The sequence below is a fragment of the Mobula birostris genome, chromosome 27 (genome assembly GCF_030028105.1).
Source record: "Mobula birostris isolate sMobBir1 chromosome 27, sMobBir1.hap1, whole genome shotgun sequence".
Lineage (NCBI taxonomy): Eukaryota > Metazoa > Chordata > Chondrichthyes > Myliobatiformes > Myliobatidae > Mobula > Mobula birostris.
In genome coordinates, this window is record NC_092396.1 from 45678104 (window position 1) to 45694241 (window position 16138).

At 45.0% G+C, this 16138-nt stretch overlaps 1 protein-coding gene across 5 annotated transcripts in view; it reads right to left on the bottom strand.

Annotated features, from left to right (window-relative positions):
- The window catches only part of LOC140188781 (ephrin type-B receptor 2), a 490120-nt gene that overhangs the window by 43147 nt on the left and 430835 nt on the right, over positions 1–16138 (bottom strand). For all 5 annotated transcript variants that reach the window (XM_072245411.1, XM_072245408.1, XM_072245409.1 and 2 more), the window contains 2 exons: positions 15732–15799; positions 10244–10366 (listed from right to left, as the gene is read on the bottom strand). In XM_072245411.1, coding sequence (XP_072101512.1) covers positions 10244–10366; positions 15732–15799 — 191 coding nt within the window. The remainder of the gene's footprint in view (positions 1–10243; positions 10367–15731; positions 15800–16138) is intronic.

Consider the following 16138-nt stretch of genomic DNA (forward strand, 5'->3'; position numbering starts at 1 on the left):
CCTCAGCACCTTTACCAATTTGGTTCACCCAATCTACATGTAGATTGAAGTCACCCATTATAACTGCTGTTCCTTTATTGCACACATTTCTAATTTCCTGTTTAATACCATCTCCAACCTCACTACCACTGTTAGGTGGCCTGTACACAACTCCCACCAGCGTCTTCTGCCCCTTAGTGTTACGCAGCTCTACCCATATCGATTCCACATCTTCCCGGCTTATGTCCTTCCTTTCTATTATGTTAATCTCTTCTTTAACCAGCAACGCCACCCCATCTCCCCTTCCTTCATGTCTATCCCTCCTGAATATTCAATATCCCTGAACGTTGAGCTCCCATCCCTGGTCACCCTGGAGCCATGTCTCTGTGATCCCAACTATATCATAATCATTAATAACAATCTGCACTTTCAATTCATCCACCTTATTACGAATGCTCCTTGCATTGACACACAAAGCCTTCAGGCGTTCTTTTACAACTCTCTTAGCCCTTATACAATTATGCTGAAAAGTGGCCCTTTTTAATGCTTGCCCTGGATTTGTCGGCCTGCCACTTTTACTTTTCTCCATAGTACTTTTTGCTTCTACCCTCACTTTACACCCCTCTGTCTCTCTGCACTGGTTCCCATCCCCCTGTTGTGAACTAACCTCCTCAAGCCTAGCCTCTTTAATTTGATTCCCACCCCCCAACCATTCTAGTTTAAAGTCACCTCAGTAGCCCCCGCTAATCTCCCTGCCAGGATATTGGTCCCCCTGGGATTCAAGTGCAACCCGTCCTTTTTGTACAGGTCACGCCTGCGCCAAAAGAGGTCCCAATGATCCAAAAACTTGAATCCCTGACCCCTGCTCCAATCCCTCAGCCACGCATTTATCCTCCACCTCATCGCATTCCTACTCTCACTGTCGCGTGGCACAGGCAGTAATCCCGAGATTACTACCTTTGCGGTCCTTTTTCTCAACTCCCTTCCTAGCTCCCTATATTCTCCTTTCAGGACCTCTTCCCTTTTCCTACCTATGTCATTGGTACCTATATGTACCACGACCTCTGGCTCCTCACCCTCCCACTTCAGGATATCTTGGACACGATCAGAAACATCCCGGACCCTGGCACCAGGGAGGCAAACTACCATCCGGGTCTCTGGACTGCGTCCACAGAATCGCCTATCTGACCCCCTTACTATCGAGTCCCCTATTACAACTGCCCTCCTCTTCCTTTCCCTACCCTTCTGAGCTACAGGGCCGGACTCTGTGCCGGAGGCACGGCCACTGTCGCTTCCCCCGGGTAAGCTGTCCCCCCCAACAGTACTCAAACAGGAGTACCTATTGTCAAGGGGCACAGCCACCGGGGTACTCTCTATTACCTGACTCTTCCCCTTCCCCCTCCTAACCGTGACCCACTGGTCTGCCTCCTAATAGATAGTTTGTTCTTATCTATTCTGTTTATTCCTACCTAAAAATATTTAACAGCTTTGTCCAATGTTAATCAGTCTGGTGGTGTAGCAGTTAGTGCTGCTGTCTCATGGCTCCAGGGAGGGTTCAGGTAAGGGATCTCCCAGTGGCCACCCATTTTAATTTCACTTCCCATTCCAGTATGCCCATCCATGGCCTCCTTCACTGTCGTGATAGGGCCACCCTTAGGTTGGAGGAACAACATATGATATTCCATTTGGGTAGCCTCCAACCTGATGGCATGAACATTGATTTCTCTAACCTCCAGTGATGCCTCCTCCCCCCCTCACTATTTCCCATCCCCTTTTCTCTCTCTCATGTTATCTCCTTGCCTGTCCATCGCCTCCCTCTGGTGCTCCCCCTCCCCCTTTTCTTTCTTCCTTGGCTTTTTGTCTCTTTCACCAATCAGCTTCCTAGCTCTTTGCTTCATCCCTCCTCCTCCAGGTTTCACCTATCACCTGGTGTTTCTCCAGTCCTGCCGAAGAGTCTTGGCCTGAAAGGTCGACAGTGTTTTTTGCCATCGATGCTGACTGGCCTGCTAAGTTCCTCTCGCATTTTGTGTGTGTTGCACAGGTAAGTTAATTGCTTATTGCAAATAACCTTTTGTGTAGACAAGTGATAATGACCCAAAGGGGAGTTCATGAGTGCATAAGAACAAATGAGTTGTAGTGGTAGAGAGAAACATTGGAGAGAAAGACTGAATGAAGGGATTACTCTGCTGGAAGCTGGAATGGACCAGGCACCAAAGCCGAGGATTTGGGGCCTTCGTCTCCGGAGATTTCTACAAATGTTAGGCTAGCTAGTCCAGTTCCCTGTTTAGCTTAGACCTGTGGGGAGAGGGAGGAGTACAACCTGGCAGGTGGTGGGTGAGACCAGGTGATGGGAAGGTGGGTGGATAGAGGAGGGAGGATAATGTGAGAAGGTGAGAGGTAAAAGTAAAGGGCTGTCTTGTGCCATGTGGCTTCCAACTCTGATTCCAAGCCTCCCAGTTTGGGCCCAGCAAGAATCCCAGGTACCTGTTGACTGCATCTCCTACCACAATGCCCCACTGTCCTTTCTTATCAGATTTCTCTTTCTTCAGCCCTTTAACCTCCTCTACCTATCACCTCCCAGAGACCTGAAGCATCATTTGCTTATTTCCCTCCATAGATGCTACCTGTCCTGCAGAGTTCCTGCAACATCTGTGTGTTGCTCAGAACTGTCTCTTATAGTATTTGCTGCATATCACTCAAAGTTTCCTCTTACTCTCTACCCTTACTCTGTTACTGCCAGGAAATCCTCCACTACTGCTGTTTTGATTGAATCACACTTATCTGAAATTTACTGATAAATTTAATAAATTCTTTTATTCTTCCATATTCACAATCCGGATTTGATGGGGACAGCCGGAAGAAGTGCAGAGGAACATCTGGAGTAACTTCTGAAATGCCTGCTTCGCTGCCGCTGCTACTGTGCGATCGAGAATCTCCGGAGACGTAGGCCCCAAATCCTCGGCTTTGCATATTGCCTGTTCCTGGGGCTGGGGTCGAAATGCTTGGCGGAGGTGGTGCTCTGTGCTAGGTGTCGAATAGGTGGTCGGAGGCTCGGAGTTTTCAGACGGACTCTGAATCAGACTGTGGTCGGATGCTTCCGGGATGCCGCACGGCCAAGTTGGCGGCGCTGGAGGTTTACCGTCTGCTTGAGATGATTTCTACTTTCGAGAGACTTTGAGATTTTTACCGTGCCATGGTCTGATCTTACCAATTTACGGTATTGCTTTGCACTGTTGTAACTATGTTATAATTAAGTGGTTTTTGTTAGTTTTTAAGTCTGTTTGTCATGTGTTTTCGTGATATCATTCTGGAAAAACATTTTTATCATTTCTTAATGCGTGCATTACTAAATAACAATAAAAGGAGACTGCGTGTCCTCATAATCATCATCATATATATTTCTGATTATTAGAGGGCTACAGTAAATCCCAATCAATGTGATTGATACTTTTGTGTTTCTTGGTTACACTACATGATCTTTCCAGAACAACACCACTCTTCATGGCTTTCAATACTAGTTAACGAGCTTCCTTGTATTTCAACTCATTGTCCTTGTCTGACGAGCTTCATGTTAAGCTGCTACCATCCATTTTTATATTACATTTTAAGGAATGGCCACCGGGTCACAAGCTTGCATGGTTATCTCTGTCCCACAGTTTACTACCTTGGTTTCTTATCCTCTGAGCATTAAAATTTCAACTCTAACAATTAAAATCAAAGAGACTTTGGATGCTGGAAAGTTGAAACAAAACCAGGCAATGCTAGTAAATCTCAGCAAGCCAGGCAGCATCTGTTAATGTTTTGGGTCTGCACAGTCCTCTGAAGGCCAACATATAACGAAGCAGGCAATTACACTCAGTGGCCAATTTATTAGGCAGCTCCTGTACTTAATGAAGTGGTTACTGAGTGTATGCTCATGGTCTTCTGCCACCAGCCCATCCATTTCAAGGTTTGACATGTTGTGCATTCAGCGATGCTCTTCTGCACACTGCTGTTATTTCAGTAACACACACAAAATGCACACCGCTGTTATTTCAGTAACACGCACAAAATGCACACCGCTGTTATTTCAGTAACACGCACAAAATGCACACCGCTGTCATTTCAGTAACACACACAAAATGCACACCGCTGTTATTTGAGTAACATACAAAATGCACACCGTTGTCATTTGAGTAACACACACAATGCACACCGCTGTTATTTCAGTAACACACACAATGCACACTGCTGTTATTTCAGTACACACACAAAATGCACACCGCTGTTATTTGAGTAACATACAAAATGCACACCGTTGTCATTTGAGTAACACACACAATGCACATAGCTGTTACTTGAGTAACACACACACAATGCACACTGCTGTTATTTCAGTACACACACAAAATGCACACCACTGTCATTTGAGTAACACACACACAAAATGCACACTGCTGTTATTTGAGTAACACACACAATACACACCGCTGTTATTTCAGTAACATACAAAATGCACACTGCTGTTATTTCAGTAACATACAAAATGCACACCGCTGTTATTTGAGTAACATACAAAATGCACACCGCTATTATTTGAGTAACACACACACAATGCACGCCGCTGTTATTTGAGTAACACACACAAAATTCACGCCGCTGTTATTTCAGTAACACACACAAAATGCACACCGCTGTTATTTGAGTAACATACACAAAATGCACACTGCTGTTATTTCAGTAACACACACAAAATGCACACCACTGTTATTTGAGTAACACACACAAAATGCACGCCACTGTTATTTGAGTAACACACACAAAATGCACACCGCTGTTATTTCAGTAACACACAAAATGCACGCCACTGTTATTTCAGTAACACACACAAAATGCATGGCACTGTTATTTGAGTAACACACACAAAATGCACGCCACTTTTATTTGAGTAACACACAAAATGCACGCTGCTGTTATTTGAGTAACATACAAAATGCACGCTGCTATTATTTGAGTAACACACACAAAATGCACACCGCTGTTATTTCAGTAACACACACAAAATGCACGCCGCTGTTATTTTAGTAACACACACAAAATGCACACCGCTGTTATTTGAGTAACGTACAAAATGCACATCGCTGTCATTTGAGTAACACACACAATGCACACCGCTGTTATTTGAGTAAGACACACAAAATGCACACTGCTGTTATTTGAGTAACACACAAAATGCCACCGCTGTTATTTGAGTAACACACACAAAATGCACACCGCTGTTATTTCAGTAACACACACAAAATGCACGCCGCTGTTATTTGAGTAACACACACAATGCACACCGCTGTTATTTCAGTAACATACAAAATGCACACCGCTGTCATTTGAGTAACACACACAAAATGCACGCCGCTGTTATTTCAGTAACACACACAAAATGCACGCCGCTGTTATTTGAGTAACACACAAAATGCACGCTGCTGTTATTTGAGTAACACACACACAAAATGCATGCCGCTGTTATTTGAGTAACACACAAAATGCATGCTGCTGTTATTTGAGTAACACACACACAAAATGCATGCCGCTGTTATTTGAGTAACACACACAATGCACACCGCTGTTATTTGAGTAACACACACAAAATGTACACCACTGTTATTTGAGTAACATACAAAATGTATACCACTGTTATTTCAGTAACATACAAAATGCACACCGCTGTTATTTGAGTAACACACACAATACACACCGCTGTTATTTGAGTAACACACACAAAATGTACACCACTGTTATTTGAGTAACATACAAAATGTACACCACTGTTATTTGAGTAACATACAAAATGTACACCACTGTTATTTGAGTAACATACAAAATGTACACCGCTGTTATTTGAGTAACACACACAAAATGCACACTGCTGTCATTTGAGTAACACACACACAATGCACACTGCTGTTATTTGAGTAACACGCACAAAATGCACGCCGCTGTTATTTGAGTAACACACACAAAATGCTGCAGGGACTCAGCAGGGCAGGCAACATTTATGGAAAAGAGGAAACAGTTCATGTTTGGGTCTCGGCCCTCCAATTCCTCCAGCATTTTGTGTGCCTTGTTTGTATTTCCAGAATCTGCAGATTTTCTCTTGACTGTTATCTGAGTTACTGTCGTCTTCCTGTCCGCTTGAATCGATCTGGCCCTTTTCCTCCAACCTCTCTCACTACCAAAGCATTTTCACCCTCAGAACTGCCACTCAGTGGATTTTTTTTAATTTTTCCCACCATACTATGTAAACTCTAGAGATTATTGTGTGTGAAAGACACTCAAACCACTCCGTTTGGCAAGAACAATAATCCCATGGTCAAAGTCACTTAGATCACATTCCTTCCCCATTCTGATGTTTGGTCTGATCAACAACTGAATCTCTAGACCATATCTGCATAACTTATACATTGAGTGCTGCCACCTGATTGGCTGATTATATATTTGCATTAATGAAGAGGCATAGAAGTGTACCTAATAAAGAGGCTACTGAGTGTATGTAAGGCCTTGCTGAAACCGCACCTGCAGCACTGGTTAAGGTCTGGTCTCTTACTCTAGTAGCGCATTCATGAAGATTAACTGGCTCAGTTCCAGGGAAGCTGGAATTGCCTTACAAGGGAAGATTGAGTAGACTTGAAATATCGCGTGTTCTTTACTGGCTACAATGAGGGACTTGTTTCTCCTGGAGAATGCAGAACATCTCAATGCATTAACAACACGGGTGACTTGACTGCACAGTGAGGGAGGAAAAAGATCAGGAGACAGTAAAGTTTTGTGGTTGATTACTCAAAGGGGAGCGGGGTATGTTGTCTTCTAAGGCAGGGGTTTCCAACAGACCCCTCACTTAATGGTATTGATCCATGGCCTAAAAAAGTTTGGGAATCCCTGGATTAAGGAGACTGAGGAGCTGCAGAAAATACAATGAGTGGAAGATGAACAGGATAGGTCAGAGGTACAGATGGTGGAGGCACTCCCTCACAAATGCAGTGGCAGAAGTTTGATCCTGCTCTCTGGTGCTGTCTGTGTGGAGTTTGCATGTTCTTCCTATTTCCCCAAGAGCTTAGATTTCTCCCTACAGCCCCCAAAACATGCAGGCTTTTAGTCTAATTGACCACTGCAAATTACCCCGGCACATAAATTAATGTCAGAATCTGAGATGAGAATGGGAATGTGGGAGAATAAATTGGAACGAGAGCAGCCTTACTGTAAATGAGTGGCTCGTGGCTATCATGGACCAATTGTCAAAGCACTATGAGAATGTGCATCAGAGTGCAGAAGATAGGAATCGTCGTGTCTCAGTCCTTCCTGTTTAAGATGGCGCTGGTGAACCCCAGCCAACGAAACATGGAAAACAGCTACTGTAAATACTTTGTTATTCACACTTTTCCTGGCAAATGATTATCATAATTAATAGCCTGTAACTTCCCTTTGGACTTGGGGCAATTCAATGTGGCATTCCCAAGGCAAGGTGAGGCAGCAGGCCCATCACTGAGAGCATTGAAAAACGTGAAAGGTCGGGCACAGGACAAATTGAAGCTGTGGGCCCAGGGTCCAGAGCATATCTAAGCAGCAGAACCCATTGTTTGGATGGAGATTTAAGCACGGGACCAGATTGAAAAGTACAATGTGTCGAGGCCCAGGTGAGGTATGGGCCATTTCAGATTGCTGCTACATGAGGTTTATTTCAGATTGCTGCTACATGCTGCACTGAATAATGGGTCTAGGGCTCTCTTTGTGGACTTCAGCTCAGAAACACTAGTTGCTTGCAATTACAGTTTGCATGATTTTTTTTCCATTGCACACTGAGTGCTCGACAGTTTTCTCTTTTGATTTCTCTCATTCTTTTATTTTTTTATGGATTCTTTTTTATGGGCATGATGTCGTTTCTAGGCAACACACATAAAAGTTGCTGGTGAATGCAGCAGGCCAGGCAGCATCTCTAGGAAGAGGTACAGCCGATGTTTTGGACCGAGACCCTTCGTCAGGATTGAGATAGTCCTCTTTTTATACATGTATATAAACATGTTTTTTTTGGTTGTTTGTTTCATGGCTGCCTGTTAGAAAACGAATCTCAAACTTGTATAATGTATACATACTTTGAAAATAAATGTAATTTGACTTTGAGTTTTGAAACAGAATTGCAAAAAGAATGAGTAGGTAGCAAATAAATAAATGACAAATGTAAACAAAATGAACATTACCAGAACCTGCAACTATGGGAGTTGTGAGACACATATGGTAAACCATATATATGTTGTAACTGGGTTAACTGTCTGGACACGTCCCTCTGTTGACTGCCCCTGTGGCCCCTCCCACAGAGTCCTGTATAAAGGTGTTTGCCTTGCCCCTCCCCCTCAGTCCGGGGGAAGACACTCACCGTGGAGGTCGTATTGTACAGCGAATAAAAGCCTTTCAGTATTTTACCAAACCTCAGTCTTTTGGGAGTTATTGAAGGTGCTTCAACACAGAAGTCAGAAATATTGATTATTCTGATGTTCTTGATTTAGAGTTTAGCCCAGTCAAAAGAAGGTGGTGTGCGATGGGTGGATCCTGCCTAACGCACCATTTACTTGATTCTTCCATCCTGTGTCATGATTTTGTTTTTCTATTCAAAAGTAATCAATGAGATGGCTTCTTCCAAAACTTATACTGTTACCCTGGACTCACTCTCCACACCCTTTCCGCCCCGGACTCACTCTCCACACCCTTTCCACACTGGACTCACTCTCCACACCCTTTCCACACTGGACTCACTCTCCACACCCTTTCTACACTGGTCTCACTCTCCACACCCTTTCCACCCCGGACCCACTCTCCACACCCTTTCCACCCCGGACTCACTCTCCACACCCTTTCCACCCCAGACTCACTCTCCACACCCTTTCCACACTGGACTCACTGTCCACACCCTTTCCACCCCGGACTCACTCTCCACACCCTTTCCACACTGGACTCACTCTCCACACCCTTTCCACACTGGTCTCACTCTCCACACCCTTTCCGCCCCGGACCCACTCTCCACACCCTTTCCACCCCGGACTCACTCTCCACACCCTTTCCACCCCAGACTCACTCTCCACACCCTTTCCACACTGGACTCACTCTCCACACCCTTTCCACCCCGGACTCACTCTCCACACCCTTTCCACACTGGACTCACTCTCCACACCCTTTCCACCCCGGACTCACTCTCCACACCCTTTCCACACTGGTCTCACTCTCCACACCCATTCCACCCCGGACTCACTCTCCACACCCTTTCCACCCCGGACTCACTCTCCACACCCTTTCCACACTGGTCTCACTCTCCACACCCTTTCCACCCCAGACTCACTCTCCACACCCTTTCCACACTGGACTCACTCTCCACACCCTTTCCACCCCAGACTCACTCTCCACACCCTTTCCACACTGGTCTCAGGCTCCACACCTATTCCACCCCGGACTCACTCTCCACACCCTTTCCACCCTGGACACACTCTCCACACCCTTTCCACCCCAGACTCACTCTCCACACCCTTTCCACCCCGGACCCACTCTCCACACCTTTTCCACCCTGGTCTCATTCTCCACACCCTTTCCATACTGGACTCACTCTACCCGTCATTCTATTTGCCCTATCTATTATTTCTCCAGCTTCTTTGCAATTCTTGCATCTTTGCTCCTTCTTAGAATTTTTGATATTAATTTTGTGTCTTTCTCCTCCGATGCTGCTTAACCTACAGTGTGCTTCCGGTATTTCTATCTTTATTTCCAATTTTCAGCATCTGCAGTTTGTTTTGTTTTCTTGCATAAACGCTGTTATCAATTGACCCAACAAATCCTAGAGCAGGTAGATCGACCCATGTCCTGTCTCTTTCCTTTTTATTAAATGATGGGTCTGTGTTACATCGCTGGTGGGTCCCTTTTAACCTGCTGAGCTATCCATTCTTAGTTACCATCCTTTTGTGTTGTCAGTCTGCCAAATCATTTGATTGCTGCGGCCTTATGTTCTGTTACCAATTTTCTATTAATCCTGAAAACTCCTCTTTGACTGAAAAGTTACCAGATCTCAGCTCTTATAAAAACCATTGACCTGAAACTTCAGTTTTGCTTCTCACTCTTCAGCAGGCTCAAAATCACTGAGTGCAGCACTTGCTATGTTTAGTGTACCAGCAAGTTATTCTAACCTGATAAAACTGAGGAAGCATTATCCTACTGCTTCAAAAGAAAATACGCCCACAGAACATATGCATACCTGCACCAATGACTTGTTCGATCTTCACACTCGATATGTCAATATCTTTTGCAAATTCCTTTACAGCCTCATTGGGATCTTCGTATGTGAAAGGGTCAATGTAAATCTTCATACCAGGCGTCACTGTGAAGAGAAAATGGAACTGTGAAGATATTCCATCAAGGTATCACTGGGATATTGTAGTTACTAAGAACTCGACTGTGGAAGTATTCAGGTAGTACTATTCACCTAGAGTTCATCAGTAAAGTGAAAAAAAAAGAACCCAAAATATTCTTTCATGATGTTTTGTGAGTTCACACACATCAAGAATGGTAGGGTGAAGGAACCATGGGTGACAAGTGAGGTGGAAAATCTAGTCAGGAGGAAGAAGGCAGCATACATGAGGTTTAGGAAGCAAGGATCAGCTGGGTCTATTGAGGAATATAGGGAAGCAAGAAAGGAGCTTAAGAAGGGGCTGAGAAGAGCAAGAAGGGGGCATGAGAAGGCCTTGGTGAGTAGGGTAAAGGAAAACTCCAAGGCATTCTTCAATTATGTGAAGAAAAAAAGGATGACAGGAGTGAAGGTAGGACCGATTAGAAATAAAGGTGGGAAGATGTGCCTGGAGGCTGTGGAAGTGAGCGAGGTCCTCAATGAATACTTCTCTTTGGTATTCACCAATGAGAGGGAACTTGATGATGGTGAGGACAATATGAGTGAGGTTGATGTTCTGGAGCATGCTGATATTAAGGGAGAGGAGGTGTTGGAGTTGTTAAAAAACATTAGGACAGATAAGTCCCCGGGGCCTGATGGAATATTCCCCAGGCTGCTCCACGAGGCGAGAGAAGAGATTGCTGAGCCACTGGCTAGGATCTTTATGTCCTCGCTGTCCACGGGAATGGTACCGGAGGATTGGAGGGAGGCGAATGTTGTCCCCTTGTCAAAAAAGGTAATAGGGACAGTCCGGGTAATTATAGACCAGTGAGCCTTACGTCTGTGGTGGGAAAGCTGTTGGAAAAGATTCTTAGAGATAGGATCTATAGGCATTTAGAGAATCATGGTCTGATCAGGGACAGTCAGCATCGCTTTGTGAAGGGCAGATCATGTCTAACAAGGTGACCAGGCATATAGATGAGGGTAGTGCAGTGGATGTGACCTATATGGATTTTAGTAAGGCATTTGACAAGGTTCCACACGGTAGGCTTATTCAGAAAGTTAGAAGGCATGGGATCCAGGGAAGTTTGGCCAGGTGGATTCAGAATTGGCTTGCCTGCAGAAGGCAGAGGGTCGTGGTGGAGGGAATACATTCAGATTGGAGAATTGTGACTAGTGGTGTCCCATAAGGATCGGTTCTGGGACGTCTACTTTTTGTGATTTTTATTAACGACCTGGATGTGGGGGTAGAAGGGTGGGTTGGCAAGTTTGCAGACGACACAAAGGTTGGTGGTGTTGTAGATAGTGTAGAGGATTGTCAAGGATTGCAGAGAGACATTGATAGGATGCAGAAGTGGGCTGAGAAGTGGCAGATGCAGTTCAACCCCGAGAAGTGTGAGGTGGTACACTTTGGAAGGACAAACTCCAAGGCAGAGTACAAAGTAAATGGCAGGATACTTGGTAGTGTGGAGGAGCACAGGGATCTCGGGGTACATGTCCACAGATCCCTGAAAGTTGCCTCACAGGTGGATAGGGTAGTTAAGAAAGCTTATGGGGTGTTAGCTTTCATAAGTTGAGGGATAGAGTTTAAGAATCGTGATGTAATGATGCAGCTCTATAAAACTCTGGTTAGGCCACACTTGGAGTATTGCGTCCAGTTCCGGTCACCTCACTATAGGAAGGATGTGGAAGCATTGGAAAGGGTACAGAGGAGATTTACCAGGATGCTGCCTGGTTTAGAAAGTATGCATTATGATCAGAGATTAAGGGAGCTAGGGCTTTACTCTTTGGAGAGAAGGAGGATGAGAGGAGACATGATAGAGGTGTACAAGATAATAAGAGGAATAGATAGAGTGGATAGCCAGCGCCTCTTCCCCAGGGCACCACTGCCCAATATAAGAGGACATGGCCTTAAGGTAAGGGGTGGGAAGTTCAAGGGGGATATTAGAGGAAGGTTTTTTACTCAGAGAGTGGTTGGTGCGTGGAATGCACTGCCTGAGTCAGTGGTGGAGGAAGATAGACCAGTGAAGTTTAAGAGACTACTAGACAGGTATATGGAGGAATCTAAGGTGGGGGCTTATATGGGAGGCAGGGTTTGAGAGTTGGCACAACATTGTGGGCCGAAGGGCCTGTACTGTGCTGTACTATTCTATGTTCTATCTGGAATCTAAGAACTTCCTGAGGTGAATCTCCATGGCCAACACGCTAACGTTTGAATGGAAAATGGAGACAGGTTACATCAGCCTCATCCAACTGACCAGGAAGACGCAACCAAAGATTTAATTGAAATTCTGAAACTATGATTCCATCTTTGAGAGCTTTGCACAGTAATCAGTACTCACACAATCATGAATTGTGAATCTGTATGCACAACTTCGAAAGTACAAGTTATATTGTTGAAAACCACAATAATATGGCTTGAAGAAATTTTACAATTTCTGTATTCTGGCTCTAGTGCTGGCTCGGATATATGGGTGTACCACGGGATGTCTTCAACAGACTGGTCCAGTGTGTGAGGCACCAGCTTAACAATCTGGCATTTCAGGATTGTATGCACTGGTGATGATGGTGTCTGAGAGTCCGTGCTTGCAGGAGCGACCCTGACATCCTAAGATGCAGCAGGAATTCAGTTCCTGCATTGCCACTGGACTCTGGCGGCAGGAGGTAAACAGTGGCCTGCAGATCCGGCACTGCACACGTCACAGCTTCCCGAACCATACCACGACAACTAAACTCTGGAATGTGCCTGTTATTCCCCTGGTAACAGCATTGACACCTTGCTGCTGCGGCTTTTCTTTGTAGTCAGATTGTTCAGGGTGTGTTCAGCAGAACCCCGTGGTGTCATGGTCTGGATTTACTTTGTTTATGTTACGATCCGGACCGTTGATTCCCTGTTTTCCTGTGACCCTCGGCCTTGGTGTTTGGAGGCAATTTACTCTCGGTTGAACCGGTAGTTTATAGTCTCCGGCTTTCAGCTATTCAGCGTGAGAGCATCTGCAAAGTCACCAAAGGCACGGTGTGCCGATGTCATCTGGCCGGAGCAAGCCTAGTCTCTGCCGAAGCGAGTACCGGTAATTCGCCTCTCCTCACCGGAGCAACCCTGTCAAGTTACCTCGCCAAAGCGAGCCTGCAAAGTTTCCTCACCGAGGTCAGTTAACCTGCCGGAGGGAATCAAGAACTGCTGTCTACTGTTCCCGAGCTGAGTTGAGAGCTCGCCACTACTTGGCGGCATCCAAGTACCGAGTCAAACCCTGGCCCTGGCGGTCTGTGATTCCTGTCCTACCCCCCTGTCTGAATCCCTTCTCTGCCCCCCCTCCTGAAGCCTTGCCTCGCCTCATCTGTAGCCCTCGTCTGCACCTCTGTCTAATTCTATCGCCGAAGCTAGATAGGATCTGTTTGTCATTGTTTTGTACTGTCCAGTCTCATGTTAGTGTCCTGTTGAATATGAGTCCCGGCCCTATGTCCTGTACCCAAGGAGGGGTCCCGGCTCTGTTCTGTGTGTGAGTTCCGGCCCTATGTCCTGTACCCAAGGAGGGGTCCCGGCATTGTGTTCTGTGTAAGTGTCCATCATTCCATGTACCTGCTCTCCCGAGACCGGGGTTCTGTGTTCCCATGTTCCTCCTCTCCCTAGCCCATGTCATGTCCTTGCCTGGTTCTGGGGTCCGAGCCCGAGGCAAGACCCAGGTACTGGGTCCTTGCCCAGTCTCTGGCTCGGAGTCCATACCCTAGCCTCTTCATGTCTCCTCTAGTTCTGGGATCCAATTCCGAGTCCTAGCCCAGACCCTTACTCCCAGCCTAGTCGTAGTCCTGAGTCCTTGTCCAGTTCGCTACTCCTGCTCCTGCCTATCTCTCCTGATATCGAACAATAAACTAAATTTAATTAACCTCACAAGATGTGTCTTGCATTTGGGTCCACTCTTGCTCCCAATGCCCCCCCATTGGGATACGTGGGGCCTGGCATGGAGGAATGAATCTCATCTGCCAGAGTTGTCCTCACTATTCACCAGCCCCTATGAGAATGCAACCACTTGCAGGGCTTCCAATTGCTTCCCTATCGCAGGACATGTCTAAGCTCAGAAAGCACTCACTCTGGATTCATATGGCATGGTATGGGAACAGCTCTGCGTGTGATCACAGGAAACCGAAGAGAGCTGTGGACACAGCTCAGCACATCAGAAAAAAACAACTCCCCTCTACGAATTCTATCTATTCTCAATACCCCTGAAAAGCAGGCAGCATAATCAAAGACTCCACCCCTCTCAGACATTCTCCCTCCCCCCCTCATACACTGGGCAGAAAGTACAAAAACCTGAAAGCATAACCACCAGGCTCAAATACAGCTTTCATCCCCCAGATGAAAAGACCTATGGTCCTTGCCTCTGAGTTTGTATCAGCCTAGCTTTTCTATTCAGTACCCAGTGCTATCCAGGTGACGCCTGACAGTAAACCCAAACCGGGCCCACAACCTTGATTCTGTGATTAAATGGATGAACACACCTCACTCACAGTACTGCCCTCTTACTCTTCGGAGTTTTTCATTGTCTGAGAAATGTATTGTGTAACACCTCCTGCACTCCCTCAAGCATAAATTCACATTTCAATGTGATGACAGTACATTCAGCTCTAGGTTACAGAAAGATTGCTTTAGATCTTTTTAATGCCCTTTCTTGCTAACTATGTCAGAGTCATAAAGAGGCCCTTCAGCCCATAAAACTTGAATTGGCCATCAGCCACCCACATACACTGATCCTACATTAATTTTAAGTTTTTTAAAATTTTTTTCCCACGTTCTTGTTAAGTCTGCTTTGAACCCAGATTTCAGGCTGTAAGGCAGTGGCTCTTGCAGCTGCATCACTGTACCATCCTGCTGTGCCAGTGCTGTGTTGTAAACATGAATCAGCTTTATATTTCATGGAACATTTGTCTCTCATTGTTAAAAATGTTACCATATGAGCTACCATTGCTAATAATGAACATCCATGGTGTAATGTAAGCTTAGTGTAAGGTCATTATAATCAGATGCATAACATTAGTATATATGTACAATAAATGAGTCAGAAATGGCAGAAACTGACATGGTGCTTAAAACAGCTACGACGATTCGGAGGCAAATTTCCATACTTGAAGTTATTACAGTGTGGGCAACAGTAATACACATTGCTTTCGCCTTTAAGGCAAGTTACAATCATTAATACATCAGTAGTTTTACTGATTTTTTTTTTAAAGCATCGCCTATCCTTAGCTGTAGCATCAAATCTGGAAATATACTAGGATCTAAGTGTAACAATTTACTCACCAATTTTCTGCCAATTTTAGTTCATGGTGAATAAATAAATAAAAAGATGGTATCTGCACTAACCATGACCACTTGTATAATGTTGCAATTTGTCCGTATATTCCAAGTCTGCCCGTTCAAATCCTTGCCTCCTGGAAAATGTGAACCAAATGAAAACCACATTAGTATTCGTATTGTAGTGTTTACCATATCTGTAATTTGTTAGAACTGCACAAAATATCTAAGGTGGATTGAAAAGTTCTGACATAACATCTTAATTTTTAAATTCTGTGGCTCGCCTATCTATAGGCAAGCATGCCATATGTACTGTTATTACCACCTGCATTGTTTCTTTCCGGGAAGTATGGCCTTGGACCCATTGGGCTTCCTGATAATCAACATTTTTAATGTCCTACCATTTACTTTTAACCTTATTTGATCTCCCATCATTTATCATCTTATGCTTGTCGGGATTAAATTTCATCTGCAAT